Raw genomic sequence first — 22,435 nt, forward strand, 5'->3', positions numbered from 1 at the left:
GAGGGTCCGCAGAGAACAAAGAGGTTGTTGAGAGATATGTGGAGACAGGAAACAGAATTAATCTAAACGCCCAGTGTGATAATATCAACCAGAGAGTGAGAAAAGATGAAGCTTCAGCCAAACAGTGTCTCTAACAAAGTCCTCATGGAATAGGATGAGAAGAACAGTAGCGTTGCATTGTTGTTACAGATCACTGTTGATGGGTTTCTTTACTTTGGTTGCTGTGAGCTGTTCTTATATGAGTTGATTGTTTGAAGAGGTCTTTGTTGCTGTTTTCCTTGCACTGAGGCTGTGGGAATCAAGCTCTGGCTTTTATTGCAGAGGACTTTCCTTGAAGAAAGCTTAGATGAGGAGGCTCAGACATGATTTATCAAGTCGCAACAACAATAGTTGAATAGGTCATCACAATCAATAAGAAAGTTCTGTTTTGAAGATTGGCTAATTCAACTTTAGCCCCAATAGAACAAATTTCTGTGTTGCTGTTTCTCTGTGTGTGCATGCATCTCCTTTTGTGAGTGCAAAGCTGGGACGTTGTGAAAGATTAGACTCCACTTTTAGGCTAAATGCACAAGAGAGGGGATAGAGCAGACAAAAGTGAAAGCCATAGCCTGCATGTTGAAACAGGTTGGCTGTTTGTTCCTAAGTTAACATGTGCGTGCATTCACACTCACTCTCTCTCAAAGACACACACACACACACACACACACACACACACACACACACACACACACACACACACACACACACACACACACACACACACACACACACACACACACACACACACACACACACACACACACACACACACACACACACACACACACACACAGGCTCCAGAAAACTCAAATCATCCGAACTGTAAAAGAAAAAAAAAGGATTGGCATGTTATAATAGGGCTTATATCACTTGTAATTTGTAATGGTTTAATTGCTGTGAGCTCAGGCTAGAGCAGGGGCACTGAGCGCCGTGTCCTGTCTGTCCATACACATTAATCTAGCCTGATCCTGCTCTGAGGGAGAGGCTCTATTGTCAGCAGTAAATGCCTTCAGTGAGAGGTGTTATATTTGATCCCAACAGGGAGGGCTTGGCAGGTTTGCGTGATTGTTGCCTGCTCACTGAGGCTCATCCTCTTGAGCGGATTCCTGGGTGACATTATGTGTCTGCCCGCAGAACAAAGATGAGTAAGGAGGAGAAAAGGGGGAGGAGAGGGGACGGCTGGGGCAGTGCTACCCTCTGGCTTGGTACATGGTCGAGTCTGAGCCTGCAGCTCACAGGTGTGATAGGCTTTTGGGCCTCACTAGATTCTCTCTCCATTTCTCTCCTTTTTTTTCCCCCCCTACTTCCTCGTTATTCGCTCTCCTTTCTTCATTTTTTATCCCCCACCCCCCACGCTTCGTGCACACACACAATCATTCTTTCTCACTGTAATTCATGCTGCTCATCTGCAGTGTTTCCAGGAGAGACAAATTAAAAGGGGATTCTCATATCGCTCTGTCACACTTGAGCTGCAGGCCTCATGAATCACAATAAATTCTATTAAGCAGCTCTCCCTCTGTTACGCTCCCTCCCCAGCTACCACCCAGGGGGGCTGCCCCTGTCACTGCTAAACATCTGTGTTTATTTACACAATCACACACCTAACTAACTGATTCCTAAATATCCTGCCCCTCCTGGAAAAAAAAAATGTTAATGCTCATTTGCAAAATGTCAGAGCAGTGTCATGATTTTCAATGAAAAGACAGAAACAATGTTGAGGCAAATTGCATGTTGCAGTTTCTAGGGATTTTCTAAGACTGGCTGCTAATGCACAGGATGCCTCTGATTAAGTCATGTATATTATCCGGGGTGGAAGGGGGGGCAATTTTATCCACCCATTAAGTCTTGCATGCTCTTATGCAATGTTTGTACCGTAATCAGTAATATTACAGTGAGGACTTTGATTTCAGGTCAAAGGTCAAACTCTGTTAGGCTGTTGGTTTCCCAGGGGCAGTCTTAGGTCTGAGTCAGCTTGAAACCTTCATCACTTTGTTGTTTACACATCCAGGACCAAAGCACCTGCCTCAGTACGGATGAAAGTAAATGATGTAACACTGCCGTTGTGCATTTCAGTGTCTTTCTGTAGCATCAGGCAGAGCAGGCAGCCACTTTCCCATGTGCCATACCTCATCTGGCTTCCCTCCAATGAACCAAGTCACGTGGCTGGTTTCCTGGCTAACTATGGATGTGGCACTAGCTGATGGCAGGCAGTTGTTTTGTCCCCCTCCCCGTAAGAAGCTCACCTCTGCCCGTATGCATGCACACCAGTATATAAATTGCTGAATCAGTGTCAGTGATAGAGTAATGGCACGGGAGGCATCGTAAATTACAGCAAGCGATCCCGGGGTGCAGACAGTGGCTGTCGTGTCTGAGTGAGCGCTGCGCTCCTGAGCTAATGAATACCTTCATCTGGCCCCGGCAGTCAGCAGATTGCCCCGCGTTGATGGATACTGTCAGCCCTCCGCCACACCACATTTCATTGCACAATAAACATGGTTGTCAAAACCAAACAAAGTGAAATCAATTCATCCTGTACAGTGAGTGCATGCTAAATGAAATTAACGTACTGTGGGGTTCGGTGGCAGCAAAGGTAGTGTATTATTTCTGAATTCATGATGGCTTTAGGGCCTATAACATTCTAGGAGGCAAAGGCAAACAGACAGAATATGACATGTCACCCACGTAGTTTGAGAAAGTGTTTACAAAAGTGAACCAACACCTTTTAAATATTCTAATTTCCTATTTTTGTGCATTTGTCTAAGTTATTATATTTATATGCACGTATCAGTTCCAGGCCATTCCATGTGTAATTCAATTGAGAGACTAAGAAAAAGCAAAGGTTTCGAATATTAGGCTTGCTCTATCAACACCTTGATGAAGAAAAAAAATTAGAAAAAATTCTCAAGTCAAAATATTTCATTCACTATTTGGTGAAAAAAATTACACATAAAAAACACTAAAAAAAATAATTGTCAGAATATATATTGATTTTAACTTCTATTTTAAGAGAAGGTTTTCTTTTTGCCCCCAAAATGTTCTTACACATGTTTTTTTTCCCTCTTTTTTCTTAACCTGCTTCGCTTAAGACAGAAATGATTTTGAGCTGAGACTTATGTGGGCAGCAGCTAGTGCAGTGTCACAATGTGAAAAAACATTTTTCACAAGACTCCCAGATGAAGGCGAGCCTCTGTGTATCACAAATGTAGCTGTTTGACTGTTAAACATGAGCTGGTGGAAATTGATTTGGGGAGTCTTTGTACTGGGAGAAACAGGTTTCCTAGTGGGCAACTGGACTTCAAACACACTCTGTGCGCATAATCCAACTTCCACCACGCCCCCATCTCAATTATAGGTGGTGGTTCTGTGATTACATATATTGCTTTTCCAGCACTTGTCTCCTATAATAGTTCTGAAAAGAAGACATGCTTTTCCGAAGTGAAGACACTTTTCAGCATCTTCAGTGATTAGAGCAGAGCGAGGTTTCTGTGGATTTGGAATTAATGCCTCTGCACAGCCCTCCATTACTCATTAAGAGTTTGATTTTGTTTATCAGCTGAAATAATAATAGAAATCAAACCCCAGGTAACATGTGCCAAGGCTGCTAGTGGAATGGTCTAATGAGAAGGCTTCACATGTGGATGATGAAATATGCATGAGTCATCCCAAGCTTTCTTTTCCAGATTTGAGATCATTAAAGATGTATCGTAGCATATGGAAGGCTTTTTTTGTCTTATTTTTCAAGCCTTGTTTATCAACATGTTTTTGTTTGTTTAAATATTCATACTGCTTTTATTTAATTCTTTCACATCTTACATATAAAAGGAAGCAAATTCGCATGCAAACAGAAATCATTATCAGTCTGATGTACAGTTTAATACTGAGAGAAACTCCCTTATGCTGATTGTGAATGCCCTGATTGAGAAACAGCACTTTGCAGAAACGGCACTCTCTCTCATCGCAAATGTGAGCCTGGTTTGTTTGTTTTGTGTGTGTGTCTGTGTGTGTGTGTGTGTGTGTGTGTTTGTGTGTGTGTCTGTGTGTGTGTGTATAAGGAGTGAGAAGGAAAGAAGAAAGAGCGTGTCTGAATTTATTTGTGCATATATGTTTTAAAATGTACTTTGGAAGAATGCTTTATCAAGATTTTCCAGCTTCCCTCTGTGATTCTTTTTAAAGACTGCCTCAAGTCCTGTGTTTGTGTCTTATGTTGGCACCCTTGCACTATGGACACTATCAATGTCAAGTTGAAATGTACGTAGTAGAGAAGAGAAGTGTGAATACTTGCAGACAAAATATTTAACTGCCATTGAAGTCCAAGGTCTTCCTCTTTTGATTTTGGATAGACCCTCTTAAGCTGACATTGTATTCACTTTTATTGCACATAAAATGAAAACCTGTCAAGTCAGGTTTTCCACTCAATAAAAAGTCTAAGCCCTCTAGGAGGCTCTGTAGCCCTGCACTCATCTGAAACAATGTTCATGATGATGATAGCAGCGACAAAAGAAGATTAAGGAGAGTTTGAAAATGGCTCGTCATTTAATCAATGTCTTGCCTCGCTCTCTCTTCTTGTTCCTGCTCTGGCTATTCCAGGGTCCAAGGAAGTCAATGGCTCTGCAGATAAACCCCAACCCTATTATTGTTGGCCAACAGGAGGCGCTGGATCTACTGAGGCCCGAGTCTTCAGGGAATCTCGAGGAAGGAACAACAACGAACCCCACATTAAAAGGCCGATGAATGCATTCATGGTGTGGGCCAAGGATGAGCGGCGCAAGATCCTCCAGGCCTTTCCCGACATGCACAACTCCAACATAAGCAAGATTTTGGGTAAGACCTTCTAAATCAAGTCCAGTAAATATTTATAGGCTGATAAAAGTGATAAATATGCAGTGTTTACAGCTTCTTTCATGACGAACTGTAGAGGTGGAGAACTACTTTTATGTGTAAGACAGCAGATATTTTATGAGATTTCCTTAATCAGTCTGAATTTTGGTAATACCTTACAGACTTAGCAAGCATTTTGTACATTCAGATGTGGGTTTATTCTGCACTGATAGGTAAAGTTGATCTGACAAAGCAGCCAGTATCTAAAGGAGGGAAGGTGTGTTATCTCATAGGCCACTGTGAATCAGTTCACCTCAGCATACAGATGGATTTATAGCCCATCGCTACCATAAGTGTTTGTCATGAAAAATGACAGAGGCTAAATGGGTCTTGTCCCCTCAGCATTGGAGTCAATACATCAGAGCTGTTAAAAGTGCTGTCATCCAGTACCTGGTAGCACACTTCACAGAGCTGTATTTACTACACATGCCTGTTGTTTCTTACCATCTGATATCAAAGTATGTCTCTTGTCTCAGATAATGTGCACAGACAGGGCTATCAAGAGGTTCATGTGGAATGGACAATAAATCTTGGCACATGACTTTGCTAGAAAACTTCTGCCCTTATTAAGGACAATTCAGATTTACATTAAGCTCTGAGCCAATGTGGTAAAATGTGATTGTGAATTTTAAAATATTATTGGTTCTTTTGACTCTCCATTTTTATTATCATGATAAATAGCTATTACTACAATTGTTTTTTCCTCGTGTTCAAATTCCAAAATCTCAATCTACTGTGTTGTGTAGGTTCTCGGTGGAAGGCCATGTCTAACCAGGACAAGCAGCCATACTATGAGGAGCAGGCCCGTCTGAGTAAGCTCCACCTAGAGAAGTACCCAAACTACAAGTACAAGCCGCGGCCTAAGAGGACCTGCATTATTGACGGAAAAAAACTCCGCATTGGAGAGTACAAGCAGATGATGCGCTCACGGCGACAAGAGATGAGGCAGTTCTTCACTGTGGGGTAGGCACGCAGACACAAATCCCACCATCTAACCACACTAACACACAAACAATCTTAAAGCATACCAACTACACTGTAGCCTTTTGCCTCCCTAGAGCCTGTTCTCATACAATATAAACACCATTTCTTAAAGTCAGTGCTCAGTTAACCTCTACTGTATTGGTTTTAAGACAAGAGCCTGACATGCCCATTAAAATAGTGTTTTTCAATAGCTGTGATTTCATCATTTTAGACAATAGCAGTCTGCAAATGGAGCATAAAGTGCACACATTATTGCAGGATATAAGCTCTAAGTATAGACTTACAGAAGCCTGGAGGGCAGCAGTTTCAACTTAACACTTTAATTTACTGTGTGTGGTTAGCAGGAGAGCCCTTCTCCAGGTGTTCCCATGTCAGTCATAAGCTTCAGTGGCTGGAGTATCAATCATCCAGCACAACAGCAGACAAGAGCAGCACTAACCACGTATTGGTTTTATGTCACCAATAAACTGGGTCGTGTTTCTGAACAGCTCAAAACGGGAGCTGTCAGGAGGACCTCTCTTTTCCCAAATCATTTTCACAGAGCTGCTGGCTTCAAGCAGACTGCTGCGGGAAACCCCTAATCCCGCAATCTAAGTTTAAGTGCTGCAACCAAAAAAAAAAAAACCATATAGTTTTTTCTATACTTTTTCCTCTTTCAGCAACACTTTCAGCATTCTTTCCATCTGTTCTTTTATTGTTTTTGAAGGTCAAATTTCTATCGCAAGTAAGTCATGAAGGTATAATTAATGTTAATTTTATCTTTTTTTTCTCCTACATCCAGACAGCCACCACAGATTCCCATCACTACCAGCGCCAGTATGGTCTATCCCGGGGCCATCACCATGGCGACCACCACACCCTCACCTCAGATGACATCAGAGTGCTCGAGTGCCTCAGCAAGTCCTGAGCCATCCATTCCTGTCATTCAGAGCACCTACAACATGAAGCTAGAGCCCAATACAATGGCAAACAACAGCGAGCCGGTCAATGGCGAGGATGAGATGGACATGTACGAGGATTTTGAGGACGAGCCCAAATCAGACTATAGCAGTGAAAATGACACACAAGAGCCAGTCAGCGCCAACTGAGACCTCTTTAATCGAAGAGGCCAATGCAGACACAACACTCATACAGGACGACGCCCAGAGGGTTGGCCTGATCTGAGGGAAAGAGCAAAAGAAAACAAAAACTACACCACAAAGGTTTAAAAATGTTGTTTTTTAAAAAAAGATAATGATGTATCGTTTAGGAGCCAGCATGCAGATGTGGCTTCATCAGAATCAAAAGCTATTTGGTCTTAAGTGTTTCTTCAAGTGTGTGAAGCAGTTTGGTTGTGGTAATTTAGATTTTTTTTTCTCATTGTTTATTTTTTTCATTGTGATCATGGACATTTACACAATTAGTTTATTGCCTAGAACAAAAGACGGAACTTGAAATTGAACATTTGATATTTGATATGTGTATATCAAATATCAATATTTGATATAAGATTTGAATTCTTACAATAATTTACCTTGTTTTCCTCTTTAATTAGATCCTTTTGATATATTACATAACTGTTCAAGATGGGAATAATATACTCACTCAGGTATAGTGTGCCAGCCAACAGCTTGTGAATGTTTAAAATCAAGAGTAAAATATTACCAGTACAAAATATCTCAAAATTCATATGGAGTGATTCCAACTTAATACAGAGGGACATTACACATTATTATTATTATTATTATTATTATTAATCATGTTTTTGTTGTTGATTGTTATTATAGAAAATTTAGTGCAGAAGTGCCAAACATTTCAAGTTGTTTCTAAAATCTGTAAAGTCTTTTGGGAGAGGCTTCGTGAGTCTTAGACAATCTCTTGATCTCTTAATGCAGCTTCATTATCCAGTCTTTCTTTAATTTACCCTAAGAGAATAAACAAATGAAACTCAGGAACTTGGAGGCAGCAGGCTCTGCAGGAGGTTACAGTATATGACATCTTTGGTTGGTAGCCTGTGATGCTAGCTGTTCTCCAGGGAGCCCAATGCAGTGATCATCAATGAAACCGGCCAGCCCTTTCATTTCCTCATCCCAGTCCACACAGAGCACTGTGGCATCTTTCACTCATTTCCAGCTCTGCAACCCAGTCTGACTCACCAAGTTCTTAATCAGAGTGATTGTAATCAGGCCAGAATGCTAAAAGGCCAAAGGCCTCCAATCTGTGGGATTGGAACAGCAGTGAAAGGCAGCTTTGGGGGCATTACAATCTCAAATTGATGTTGTACAATGTGTAGCTACAGTATGTTCTGTTAAACACTTTAGCCCCATTTGGACGGCAAGTTTAAAGTCTTAGGTCTTAGAACTTCTTTTTTTTTTTTCAATCTTAATTCTTTTTAGACATTGTAAATCTTAAACTGACACTAAGAAGTCTTAAAGCAGAGCACAGTCATCGGGTTGATGCAATGAGTTGATTACTGAAGCAGTCTTAAAAGAATTGAAAGTTTATGAGGATATTTCTAAACAGAGAGAAAAGGCTAATATCAAATGTTTCTTAAATTACCTTGTCATATACATACATATGACAAGGGTTACTTAAAAAGACATATGTTTGCATGAGTGCACTTACATAAATTCTCTTTCTGCCACCTTGAGCCTTATTTTGTAATTTCTAGTAATCTTATCAGCTTTTGGAATGCATTTATCTTTTGCATTTAAAGAAGACAACATGCAATGACTCAGAAACAACAAGGACACAGTCTCTATCCTAAAAAGGCTGACAAGCAGTGACCTTCTGCAGACTGCAGCTAGATAAAGCTCCTCTAGCGGTCAAGGCCTTGATGTTGCCACTCAGATCCTCTTTACAGGGCAGAAGGTCTAAGTGGCTCCCCTCCCTGCCATGCCCTGCTCTGACCCCTGCCTGTGGCAACCTCAGCACCCAGGGGGCGCCATCTGGCTCAGAGAAGGAGAAAACACCAGGGAGGGGTGGGAAACAATAAAAATGGGGTGTGTGTCCCTCATTGTGCTCTCCATCAAAGTGCTGGAAGTAAGGCCTCAACAGGGCTCCCACCCTGGCCCAATCACCAGGCACTGGCGAGCAGATGGAACAAGTACATCAAGCTGTGGGGGATTATTAAAATGACTGACGACTGGGTATCATCTGAAATACAGCATTATTAATGCATGAGTCCAGCTATTCCCCTCCCTTGCCCTTGAACCTGTCCATTTCAGAATGAGAGCAGAGCTTTTTGAAGGATCTGAATGGCTGGTCACTGTATTTAACTGTTAAGATCCCCAATGCTGGTCACTGCATTTTTCTCCCAGCTCTAATTGGTACAGATGGCTCTTTATATCTCTTTAGCACTGTTATCTTCTGTACTCGCATTGTCAATACCCATTCAGTGCTGACTTGCATTGTTTCTACTTCTTGGAAGCATTTATATTAAGTCTTGTAGGTTTTTTTAACCACCACTCATTAATAATTCCTATTTTTTTCCCATCACATCTTTTCTACATTGTTCTCATTTTGAGGTACAAAACATTTTAAGGATGCTCTCCTACAAACAAGCCCAAGTGGATTTCCCTCCAAGTCAACCTGTTTGGTATTTTTAAGCTGTTTGCTCCTGTTTGCTGGTGGTTAGATTGATTTGTATGTGACTGTAAATATTTTCATGACCATGCCACATTGCTTTAGGTGGCTGGTAGTTAAAAAGGACTCTTCACGGAACTGAAACTTGACTGTGCTTATATAGCAAAAGAAAAAAAAAAAAAAAAAAAAAAAAAAAAAGACAAAAAAAAGGAAAGAAAGAAAAAAAAATGACAACAAGAACTCATGAGGAGACGATGTTTCATAAGTGTTATAAGCACTGGATATAAATTGTATTTTTATCAATTCTGATTAATGTGAAGCTGTTTGAGGAAAAACACCATGAATGAACAAAATTACCCAGTTGGACTCAAGTGGGTTTGCTCTCGCAGTTGCCAGATTTGAGTCTTTTTTTTTTTTTTTTTTTTTTGTCTACTTATTTTGTTTATTTATGCAAAGACACATGATGATGAATGAATACTTTCTTTAAGCTTCAGGGCTGCCTAGGGGAGACACTCAGCACAAGAAAGTGAGCAGAAAATTCAACAGCAGGCTCGGTTAGACGTGAAACACCAGACTTCAGACTTCAGTGCATTGTATATTGTATTTGAAACTGTAGAGTATCAACATATTGTATTTATTATTAGCCACTGCTGGCTCTAAAATTGTCAGTAAAAACAACAACAACATGGACAATCAAAGAAGAAAAAAACACGTTTGATGAATTGGAGCTAAATATGGTTTTCAGTGAATTCACCATCTCATTTAGATTTTATTGTAAATATAACATAGGAAATATATTTTTGTTCATTAGTAAAGTATAAGTTATGTATTTGGCTGTTCTATTTTATTTTCATTTTTATGTTTTATTTTTGTACATGGTTTCATGTTTTTAAAACCTGACAAGTCACTGTACCTCATGTAGATGCTGATTTTTTTCTCTTTATTGGAAGAGAGCAGTATTGGACCTGAGACAGAGAGAAGCACCTCACTTGCTTATGTTTTGATAATCTTCCCTGGACTATTCAAATAACCAATCAAAATAAAACTCATTAGACTTGTGAACATAGGAGTCATTGCAAGTAAGGTACTCATTTAAACAAAAAGCACTTGATGTATAAGAATTATTCAATTATTGTTTTCCCAATCATGATACAATCTAAGTGTTATGCTGTATATCCTCACTTGTGTTTTGTGTTTATTACAGAACTCATTATGTGGCAAATTTCTTATGGGGAGCTGATATAAGCTGAAAAAATTTGCATGCATTTGGCTTGCATTTACATTATCATGATAAACAAAGGTGTTTTTGTGAATGACTGTTTCAAACACAAGTGATGTTTTTAGATTTTTTTTTTTTTTCCAAAAGGTGGGAGTGTGCAAATATTTATTTGTTTTAATGTGGCAAAATGCACAGACAGTGCAGCCTTCCTAGTTAATTCTCTCCTTGCCATGTTTTTGTATGTTGCTGATTCTTGATGAACATGTTCATGACTATCCAGCCATCTGCAAAGGTAGCCCTCACAATTGTTTTCTCTTAATCCACTTGTTAGACATGCAAATGGTTTGAATGAACAACTGAAGACAAAAGCTTGTATGCTGTTTCAACATTACTTACTGTAATTTGATTTTTTTTTTTTTCTGTCTGAACTTTGTGATGTATATGGTGGGAATGTTCTCTGTGTTAATTTAATCAGCACAATTCACTGACATGCTGGACTGACATGCTAGCTGCTGTTCAGAAGTGTAAAATTTGTTGTTCAGGGCAACATTTATAGTTGTCTTTGGTACTTTGCTTTTTAGAGTTGTCTCTCAAGCAACACTGTGTGTGGCTCTTCTATCACTGGAGCCATTGTTTTGAAATTGCTGGCAGCCTGATACAATTTTCTGCGTAGAAATCTTTTTTTTTGTTTTGTTTGTTTGTTTGTTTGTTTTTTTCCTGGCAGGTACCTAGGCCCATGGCAAGTATTGTTTGGGTGTTATTAGAGAAAATGAAATACATAGTGTCTGTTGCTGCTTTAAAAAAAAAAAAGTTTATGTCTGAATATGTAAATAGTTTATCATAATATCTTGTACAGTCCAATGTAAAGTTTTTAATTCAACTTAAAAAAAAATGTTGCCATCACATTTGTGTTCACATTCTTCTTTATACAGTACAAAAGATCAATTATTTGCTAGGGGTATTATTGCTAAAACTAAAAAAAAAAAAAAAATGAAAATGTTACTAAATTTTTTTAATGTTTGTTTTGTTTTGCTTGGCTTCAAAGTGTACACCAGCAAGTCTTTAGTTTCCATGTGCAGTATTGACGTGAGGTAAACTTAAGGTGAATAATTTTACAGTGGTGTGTGTGGAGAGCAATCTCCTCAGCTTTGGTAGTATTAATACACTATATCAAGTAAAAACAAACCAATGAGTGACACATTTGGGTGCATCTAGGCACCACAGAAATGTGGATACTGTATATGATTAAATTATCCCCACAGGATCAATTCAGGCATATTATAATGTAACACCATTTTCTGTGTGTCTCAGTCCATTGTAACAATGCAACAGTGGGCTGAATAACTGCCTGTTTAAGCTCATTTACCTCAAGAATTTCCTCCTTTTCTGTAAAAGAGACAGAAATTGTGTTACAGAAAGCTTCTCACATCACTCCATCTTTTGTACTGCTGTTGACACTTAAAAATTAAAGAGACATTTTGTTTTAAGATTTGAGTAATTATTTTTATTGTGGAGGCATTCATCATATCATTTCTACCCATCCAGGTGTTTATATGTAATGTAAATAAATGTGAATGACTTCAATGAAAACAGAGGGGTTGGAACATACGTGTTACTGCACAATGAATACAAAACTCTCATGAGAATATTATACGCCTTTCTTATACCTTCCTTCTCTTTTAGATTTCTCCTAAAGAAAAAATTACCCAGATTTTATAAATGAAATTTTACCAGCTGATCATTTACTGTTGTTGATGCTCATTATTCCTAGATATTTAAGCTGACCTCGCATCAAGGTCATAGAAAATAAAACTCATGAACACAACATATGAACAGCTTCATTGTGTTTATACTAATTGCTTATTTATTTAGTTGTAAAGAAACTTCACAGAAACTTAAAATAGCACCTAAAAGCTTATTGCTTAATATTGTTCATCTTTACTGTTTTCCTTAATCTGTCATTGTAGTATAAATAAATTATTACTAACAGTGGGTAATAGTACTATTAGTACAATAACATTATGATTAAAAACTTGTGATTAATAAAATCTTTTTTATTATTATGCTACAACAGGTTATTGATATATTTATACGTCAATAATGCTTTTAATTATCTGCAGTTATACATGAGTAAATAAATAAATATTCAATGATTTATTGTAGGTAAGTGTTAATGTGAAAAAGGATTTATAAACTTGATTGTAATGAATATACCTATTGTGCATGAAGATCAATGACAAATATTTTTAGGGTTTTGCATTTTCTGTATTGTACCCTAATATCCAAATACCACTGTGCAAATTTTGCTGGAGGGCTGTACACACCGAATCTAAACTGATGATGTCATCGCAGAAAATGGACACCACCTAGATGAGACATTTTGTGCCACGTTCCCTCGGGCTGATGTTCTACACTTTCCAGCACTGATGCACAATGAATATTTTACTTTAACATTTGTGAAACAAAACTTAACATGTCTGATTCATAGGTTCTATTTCTGTACAACATGAATGACTTCAAGGAAATCTTCATGTTTGACTGTCAAGAGTGATAATGGCATCTCATGGTGGTGGGATACTGCAATTTTTTACATCAAGAAAACGCACAGCAGACTACCAGCCTCTGGCCTCACAACAGCCGCAGGTGCAAAGGGGAAAGTAACGGTAATGTTAGCGTTGTTTGCTAGTTAACGAACCTATCCTTGCAAAGCAGCTGGATTTCTCGCAAGTGAGAATCCATCTTGCCAGGCTTCAAGCTATTCACTTGTGATGTTCCAATACCATTTTTTCTTTCCTGATCCAGTAGTTTAGGCAGTATCAAAAGCATTTCCAAAAGTTGTATCAGTAATGGAACAGCTCTAGTTTGGACCAACCAGTGCCCTATGAAGGAGGAACTCCTGGCAGCCACACAGGTAAACAGGTAACGCAGAAGGAGTGCCCGTGTGTGTGTGTGTGTGTGTGTGTGTGTGTGTGTGTGTGTGTGTGTGTGTGTGTGTGTATTTATGTGAGTGTTTGTGTGTGTGTGTGTGTGTGTGTGTGTGTGTGTGTGTGTGTGTGTGTGTGTGACAATGAGGTAGCAGGAAAACGCTGACTAGAAACTAGGTGTTCCTGTAACCTAGCACAGTGTAGTGCACAGCAGTAATTCATCATATAATCCAACTTTTACTGATTATTGCCGACATGTTTAAAATAGCCACTAGACTGAATGATGGGATGCTCACAGTTTTCACCTAAATTCTCCCAACAAAAATGATTAGTCACATAATCAGAAACACTTTCAAACATGAAGACTAAAATAAATGCAGAAACCACCTCTATATTGCCTTCAGATATGACACAACATGCAGGTATTTGTGTGTGGGTGTGTGTGTGTGTGTGTGGTGTGTGTGTGTGTGTGTGTGTGTGTGTGTGTGTGTTGTGTGTGTGTGTGTGTGTGTGTGTGTGTGTGTATTTATGTGAGTGTTTGTGTGTGTGTGTGTGTGTGTGTGTGTGTGTGTGTGTGTGTGTGTGTGTGTGTGTGTGTGACAATGGGGTAGCAGGAAAACGCTGACTAGAAACTAGGTGTTCCTGTAACCTAGCACAGTGTAGTGCACAGCAGTAATTCATCATATAATCCAACTTTTACTGATTATTGCCGACATGTTTAAAATAGCCACTAGACTGAATGATGGGATGCTCACAGTTTTCACCTAAATTCTCCCAACAAAAATGATTAGTCACATAATCAGAAACACTTTCAAACATGAAGACTAAAATAAATGCAGAAACCACCTCTATATTGCCTTCAGATATGACACAACATGCAGGTATTTGTGTGTGGGTGTGTGTGTGTGTGTGTGCGCGCCAGAGGTCATCTTGAGAGTTGTAAGCCCAGACTATGTCCATCACTCTTCTCTGGATCTCTGCCATCTATTGCTCATTATCATCATAATTATTATGAGTTCTACACCCTGCTTCCTTTTTAAATAATGTCTTGCTTGATGCAAGGGGTAAAACATTTCAAATAAATTCTGAGTCAATGTTATTACAAGTCAGCATACACTTTACTGATTTACAGTTTTTCTAGCTCTGCGTTAGTTGTACTTGTCAACAGAAAAGAAAAAAAGACTGGAACTAAAGTCTTTTTAAGCATTTGGGGAAAATGTTTCATTTGTTGTTTAAATCAATCACTCTGTCTTTTATCATTGTTCTGTTTGCTGCCTTCCCACGAGCATATGAAAGCTACAGTTTAACTGCAGTGTCTGTAATAGATGTTTGTGTAAGCGCTCTCCGGCAGTAGATGGAAAACTAGACATACACCTCTGCACAATAAATCTTATAGTAATTTTCCAAGCCTGCATGACAACTAATGGCATGGAGAAAAGCTCTGTGCTTTGTGTATTTGTCTTTGCATTATTGTGCGAGTGAGTGTGCACCATTACAACACTGCTGAGTTGGTGATATTTTAATTGTGAATATGAGACTTTTTTTTTTTATAAATCTTTGTGCTGTTTTTGCTTTGCATTGTACCCATAGATTTTTGTTTGAACCAAACAAGAGGTCGGGGGGGGGGTAAACTGGGAGCCTGCTGAGCTATTGGGAGTAATGCTGCTGTTTTTAAGTGGCCTGTTTGGATGAACTGTCACTGTTGTACAAAGATGTGTATGTTTGAACAGCGGATAGTAATTAATACAGCAATGCTGTCGTGTAGCGGCAGGACTGCTATTTCACAACTCTGATGACTAAACACCGGAGGGAAGGGGAGCAGCGAGGGGCGCCTGGAACAATATTTTACTCATTTGGATCTGCTCAATGCTACAGCCGTTGCACCCAGTGAATCTGTCAGACAACACCATTTCCCCAAGAACAGCTGCTATTTATCTGATTTTCTCATTAGGGTTGACTCATGACTTCATTGTACTGGCTTTGGCGGAGGCAGTGCAGCACCTAGGTATGGCTCTTTAGAACAGCTGAGACTTGGTCTCCCTGATGTTACAGGATGTGGGAACATGTAACACCTGTCTATGTTCCCTTTTTCCTGATTTTCAACCATCAGGTAAAATTATGTGAAACATAATTTTTTTTTTACCCATATCTGTGTCCAAGTTTGCAGAAACACTCTCAACCAGATGCTTGATATTCTTTAAATGCATGTTACTCATCCATCTTATTTCTATCTATTTCAAGCACAGGTGAAAGAAAAGACGTTGGGAAAGATCTCAAGAGTCATCAAACATGTATACAAGAACAGTATGTAAGAACAGCTCAGACCCTTAGCAATGTTTTAATCCTTGGAGGTGAAGGACTTAGGAAATCTTGCTAATTTCACAGATGGTTTAAAATAGATTAGTGTGGAGTAGCAGCTCCCGGAGAAGGGCTGACCCACCAGGCTCCCTGTGCAGCTGCCAAAACCCTGCGCCTGATGCTCAGAAGTGCCTTCCAAAAGTCCTGCAAGGTTAAACTCAAACTTAAGCATCCTGAAATGCCATTCTTGTTGTTAGCTTTACTGCATCTTCAGCAAACTTCTTCTTTCTGTTGTTCTGTTCTGTTTAGAATAGCTAATTTTCTGTTAATCAGTTAATTACAGTTAATTCAGTTACTCAAGTATCATCATCATCATTTGACTTTTCACATTTTCTTTTTTTTTTAAATTAAAATCAGAAGTTGATAGTCTAGTATTTTTGACCTAGAAATATGTGGCCTTGGGAAAAATTACTTTCTTAATTCTTGTTCTTAGCCAAAACAATAACCTGGAGAACAAAGGATTCTCATTTGAAATCTATGTGTCCCCTTGGCCACAGATACCATTCTTACTTGTTACTTCGTGTTCTTTCTCATTAGACATTTAGTACAATACATCCAAGAGCCATTTTTTGTAATGGAATAAAGGAGTGAATCAGACTCTGCATGGTATTTTGAATAGGCCAAGCCTGCTGCTAGAGCTGGGCTGTGTCCGAGTAGGCCTGACACAACTCTGGCCTGGCTGAAAAGGCCCAGCTTGGAGTTAATGTGGAAAGACAATGGCACAGGGTGAAAAACTCAACATGGTTTTGTTGGACTTGTCATTCTTTGGTGCATAGCTGTGAGAAGAGCCTAGGAACCATCTGAATGTTATTTGTGCTTTTTTGACCCATATTTGGGACAGCTTTCACAAAGCCCTTGTGAGAAGGTTGAAACAATGGAGAGGCGCTTTCAGAAGAAGGACAGGCCTTGACTTCAGCCAAACCATCTTGGACCTGCTTCACTGAAATGTGTTTGTCTCCAAAAGGCTGACATCATGGCACAGCTATTGGTTGATTTTAACTATCCTGGAAAAAATGTTAATGATCACTAATCCCAATAATTCAATTACTATTTTAAGTATCGGAAAAATTTCAGATTACAATTTAAAACCAAAGAAAGGTAACAAGAAAGGGCATGACTGTGTCTTAACAGAGAGAAAACAACAGCTGAAAGAAATGTCTATGTATTGAGTGTGAGATGTAGACAAAATTCTTCGATTTATTTATTTATTTTCTTTAAAACATGGATGTTATGTATTATTTTGTCTAGAGTGAATCACATATCTTCTTGCAGAACTGAGATGATACTGAAAATGTGTTTCTATCTATGTAAATCAATCAGATTTCTGAGCACAGTTGTTAGGAACACTGGGTTGCTAAATGAACTTTTGAAAATCCACATGGGACAATATTTCAGAAAATGTAATTTTGCATACTGTTTCACATCATTGCATCTCCTCGGTGCATTTGTCTCCCAAAGCATTTGACTGCATTTCTGTGGGGAAGAATAAATGCGTAATGTTTTTTAAAAGCATTTCTGCTCCCTCGGCTTTTTCAAGAATTTGACAAAATAAAGGTTTCTTTCTCGCAATATGTGTTATTCTCTCATCGCTACCACTCAGCTCTCTCATGCATATGTGAATTACACACCTTTATGAATATGTAAATGTTGCGAGAATGCCTCATTAATTAGTAATTCATGCATTTTTCACAAGCCCAATACTTTGCCAGTGTAGTCTGATGAATTATCAGCCAGAAGTTAAAAAAAGGGATTCATCATCACGTTTTCAGAGGTTTTGAGCTACATCTGTAATTTGTGTAATTCAATGAATATGAATTGCGTCGCTTTTTATGGCGATATCGTTGCAGCTGTCTTTCAATATAATCTATGGATTTCTACTTGGATTCTCCAAGTGCACTTATAATGTTAACAAGAATATTTCACTATGTAGATGTTTGCTTACATCATTATATTCTGGTAGGAGAATTAAAATGCAAGATGTCAAAAGAACATCTCATGAAACACATAGTGTAGTAAACTGAAGTCAACCTGCACAAGTGCTACAAATCCAAGTCTCACAGAGTCATCTTGTCCATGTGCACTGAGGTTGTGGCACTGATGTCTTTCTTCCTTCAGTGAAAATGTTACAGTATGTGAATGTTTGTATTAGAGAAGAGAAACAAAATGTTCAAAATTATTTTGGTAAAAAATTTGTTAATAAAAATTATTATATTTTTTGGTTTTAAACAAAACAAGTTCACAGAAATCAGGATCTTGTGAGTGTGTGTGAATTACTTTAGGGATTAATATCCACATAAAAGACAAGTCATACCAAATTCAGAAAATGTTATTGCCAACTATTTGAACATCTTGCAATAGTTCCTTGCTCACAGTTTCATTAAATCATGCCGACCCAAACCAAAATCGAGTCACACGTCCACAAAATTTCCAGATAATTACTCAGTATTCCATGTATATCTTGTGTAAAGATCTTGTGTAAATTGTTTACAAAATGACTAACAGTAAATTAATTTACACTACATCAACAGAGTTTCTCTGTAGGCTTACTTATTGTGTCTGTGCGTGTCCATGTAGGTGTGTGCTTCTTGTTTAATCTTGATATCTTGTTGAATTAAATATACTACCTGTGGACAGCAGTACTGTCTTTGGGTTTCCTGGACGTGTGGCTTTTAAATGAGCCCTCCTGTTAAATCATTACCACTTTCAGGAGAGTTGCACACCCACCGAGAGCAAGTGCAAATACAGTATATTAGTGTGTACTGGCCAGTGCACATTGCTGGACCATGAATTTAACATGAATGCATAGAGGCTGAAGTACTTGGGGATGTTACCTTTTCTGTTGGGTATTGAAGTCTGTTACCTTACGGATGCAGCCACTTTGTTCCTGCCTCTCTATTGGTGTGGGAATATTTTAATGTAAATGGACAAAGGGCTGGGGTGGGTGGATGGGTGGGTGAGTGGGTAGGGGGGCTTTGTTGTAAACATGAGTGTACTCTGAGGAAAGGGTGCCAGGGGACCTTCAAGCAGTAAATATGTGATGGTAGGGGGGGGGTTAAAAGAAACAAACAAATGTGTCATCATAATAATGTATACCACTTTACAATTCAAAAGTGCAACATTAAATCATTCATCTGGATTATTTTAATGAAACTGTATTAGTTTTGAATAATGGGTTGTGGGGTGATTTAGTGTCTTTGCTCTCACTCAGGCGCTCTCTGAGGTATGACAGTGAATCAACTTAGCTGGACATATGGATCGTGTACTCAAAGAGCGACGGGCTCTTTCCTTCTTAGTTATTTGCTACAAATATTGCATGTTTTCCAAGTAAAAAAATAAACAGTTTTTTTTTTTAATCATCAATCTAAACACATGTTTTTACCTTTGTTATCAAATAACTAAAACAAAAATGACCATGAACTTTTATATGCAATTACTCAAACCCACACAAACTTAAACATCCGATCATTATATTTGAGGGTAAGAGTTAATGCAATGATGGGTGTGTAACACAAAGATAATATGACAAATTGTGTCACGGATTTGCTCCCAGCAAGTAATAAGTAAAGCAATCACTTTTAAAATGAGTAATGAATAATGATTCATGTATTACTACTTGACTGAGTAATGAGTCCAACAGCGGCAGGTAGCAGCAAAACCCAGTCTTTGCACATGTCCACTGGCATTTCCACATTGTTGCTGTTGTTGATAGACAGTCAAGCTCTAAATGCTGCCTCTCGCATCTCAATGTGATTTCAATTATGATTTCATGGATGAATTTTCTACAGTGCTCGAGTATGTTATGAAACATGTGGCTGACTCTACAAATGACTTAATGCCCAGAACATAAGCTGATACAGGATCCCTATCCTTCCCACTACCATGGCTGTGCTGCCACAACGCCTCAGGATAAAAAGGTCACACTAAGTTGCCAAGACAATCCAGCAGTCTACTGGAAAAATAATGTTAAAATAAGAATGTGCAATTTAAGCTTTTATGAAAACACAGTTACAATTTAGACATGTACTGACTGAAAAGAGGCCAGAGATGAGGGAATGACACAGGATCTCTGAGGAAACGTCTGCCGAAAACTCTTGTGATGTTGATTGATCGCCAACTTGCTTTTTGCATCCAAAAATGCACATTTGGTTATTGTATAATTTAACAGTGCGCATATGTTTATGAATGTTTTTTTGTGTTTTTGTGTGTCATATTTGTGTTTGTTCAGTATTTGTTTGCTCCAATTTGGTTCTTAGATCTTACACAATGTTTAATAAACCCACCACTAAAGTTCATCAGCCTATCTATTTATTGAACTGAACAAATATAAGTAAGATCATACCACTGTAAATTGGTCAGTCTAAATGGTGAGCATTTTATTGACTCTTTTTTAATCCCTATGCCTACTGGTCTGTTGCAACTGTCTCAGTTTGTGTTTGTGGACATTTTGAATGTTAAAAGGACAGAGAAAGATAAATAGTACAAGAAACCATTCTGTTTTCTCTAGCTAGGTTAGAAGAGAAGTTCTCATTGCTCCTGCTGGGCAATGATTTTACTTATGATTCTTTAGGATTTGCTCCCTTCTGTTGGGGACATGTCTTGTCTCTGTGGACACAGTGGTGGTGATGAAAAACCAACATAAGATTAAAACATGGCATCTGAGGATTTCAACATTGTCTCCTCTGCAAATTTAACATATTACAAATTATATTACACCAAGCTTGTCAAGCATTTGGCTTCTGATAATTACTATGCAATCATATAGATGCAAATGATATTAAAAATTCATTTACTCGTTCCTTGAGGAATAATGGTGATGGAAAAAATCTTGGAAGTTGTTTTCTATTTTTAATGATTTTTTAAACAAAGTTAAGCTTAGCTGTGATGAGATTCATATTTTGTCTGCCTGTGACGGGATAGAAACATGCGAAAAGGATTTTTCTCCCCGTGAAGGTTGGGTGAATACTTTCATCTTAACCTAAGGAGTTAAGTGTTAGTCCATATATTGAAGCAAAGCAGTTCTACATTTCTAAACCCTCCCCTCATTCATGCTCTAGCCAAAGAGATTGACATAGTAATAAACTGATGTTAATTAGACACACTTTGAAATTCTCCATTCTGCTCCTCTCCATGCCCTAGTGGAGCTGGTGGCTTATTAAATCATTTGCTGCTCTTGGGTGATCTTCTTTTGAATCTTTGCCTGACCCTCCGGGCACAATTTATTTTTATTTCAAAAAAATTTTAGCAGCAAATTTTACATTAGTTCAAGAGAATTATAAATCATTATTACACAGGCAGACACTTCAAACATTTTGTTTAAGAGCTTTCTGCTCGATGAGGCATCAAAGGAGTTGTTCACACTGATGACTGTTACATTGGCACATATCCATTCATTAGCACACTGAAGTCAGCATGATGATGTTTTGTACATGGTACACAAAATTGTTTCTCAAGCTGCCATCTTTGTAAGCTTTTGTTATAGAAAAGAGGAGGTTCTGAATTACTTCCATAACAAAAATGTTGCCAACAATGTTGCCTAATACTGACAGTAAGTATATGTATACATGTATCTTAAAAAGGCGAGCAAAACCAGTCTGTGCAAAATAACATGTAAGCTGATGTAGGTGGTAGCCAAGGATACCCAAATGTGCAGGGCCCACCAAGATGAGCTAGATTTTCTTAAATAATTTGAATTTGATGGATGGATTTGAGAAAATGGGAGTTTCCAGTATTTGATAATGCAATGAGACAAAGCCCTTAAAGTGATAGTTCGGGTTATTTTACGTAGGGGTTGTGCAAAGTAGTTAAACACAGCCAGTGTATTACCTGCGGTAGATCCAGATCGGTGCACTCTCAGTTTGGAGAAGTAGACATGAGTACCGGAACAGAAGCTGAGCAATGTACCTGTGAACAAAACACATGTTTTAGCCACTTTAAAAATGCACACCGAAAAACACCAATATCATTCTACATCAAGTGTAGTCTATATTTTGAGTATTTTCACAGCTACATCTTGCCATTAAACTGCCTTTGGCAGTACATTTTCTCAACTGTTGAACTACTGTATTACTATGCACAAGTGCACTGTATTATGCTGCAGCCACAGATCAGCTGTTTGAGTCAGAAAGCTCTATGTGTAGGTGTGTTTGTGCATAGGAGGGAAACAATAGACGGCATGCAATCTTCATGCAGTCTAATGGAGTGTTCTTCTTGCTCTTTACATTGGCGTCATAAACTATAACCGAAACTTTCAAAACTTGGGCTATGCTGCAAGACAGTCTAACAGTCTACTAAACATTTTTTGTTTGACTTTGAGTCGTACTGTGCTTATGACTCACTGAAAAAGGTCTACAGTACATATAATACAGGAACTGGGAACAAACATGCAGTGTTAAGGTATTTTTTCATATTTTTCAGTGCAGGTAATCACTACTTGGCACAATTTAAAGATGTGCGTTTACATCTTGGAGAA

At 38.5% G+C, this 22,435-nt stretch overlaps 1 protein-coding gene and 1 long non-coding RNA gene across 8 annotated transcripts in view; one reads left to right on the forward strand and one right to left on the reverse strand.

Moving 5' to 3' along the window:
- sox6 (SRY-box transcription factor 6) overlaps positions 1-12,171 on the forward strand; it is a 137,877-nt gene extending 125,706 nt beyond the window's left edge. For 5 of the 7 annotated variants that reach the window (XM_056371135.1, XM_056371118.1, XM_056371160.1 and 2 more), the window contains 3 exons: positions 4,627-4,860; positions 5,664-5,880; positions 6,683-12,171. In XM_056371135.1, coding sequence (XP_056227110.1) covers positions 4,627-4,860; positions 5,664-5,880; positions 6,683-6,989 — 758 coding nt within the window. In that variant the 3' untranslated portion in view covers positions 6,990-12,171. The remainder of the gene's footprint in view (positions 1-4,626; positions 4,861-5,663; positions 5,881-6,682) is intronic. The other 2 variants (XM_056371168.1, XM_056371178.1) reach the window with 1 other exon arrangement.
- Positions 1-22,435, reverse strand: part of LOC130165972 (uncharacterized) — a 166,376-nt gene that overhangs the window by 52,653 nt on the left and 91,288 nt on the right. The window contains exon 2 of the long non-coding RNA XR_008827084.1: positions 21,790-21,867. This is a non-coding gene — a long non-coding RNA (uncharacterized LOC130165972). The remainder of the gene's footprint in view (positions 1-21,789; positions 21,868-22,435) is intronic.

Source organism: Seriola aureovittata, chromosome 1, assembly GCF_021018895.1.
Source record: "Seriola aureovittata isolate HTS-2021-v1 ecotype China chromosome 1, ASM2101889v1, whole genome shotgun sequence".
In the NCBI taxonomy this organism is placed as follows: Eukaryota; Metazoa; Chordata; class Actinopteri; order Carangiformes; family Carangidae; genus Seriola; species Seriola aureovittata.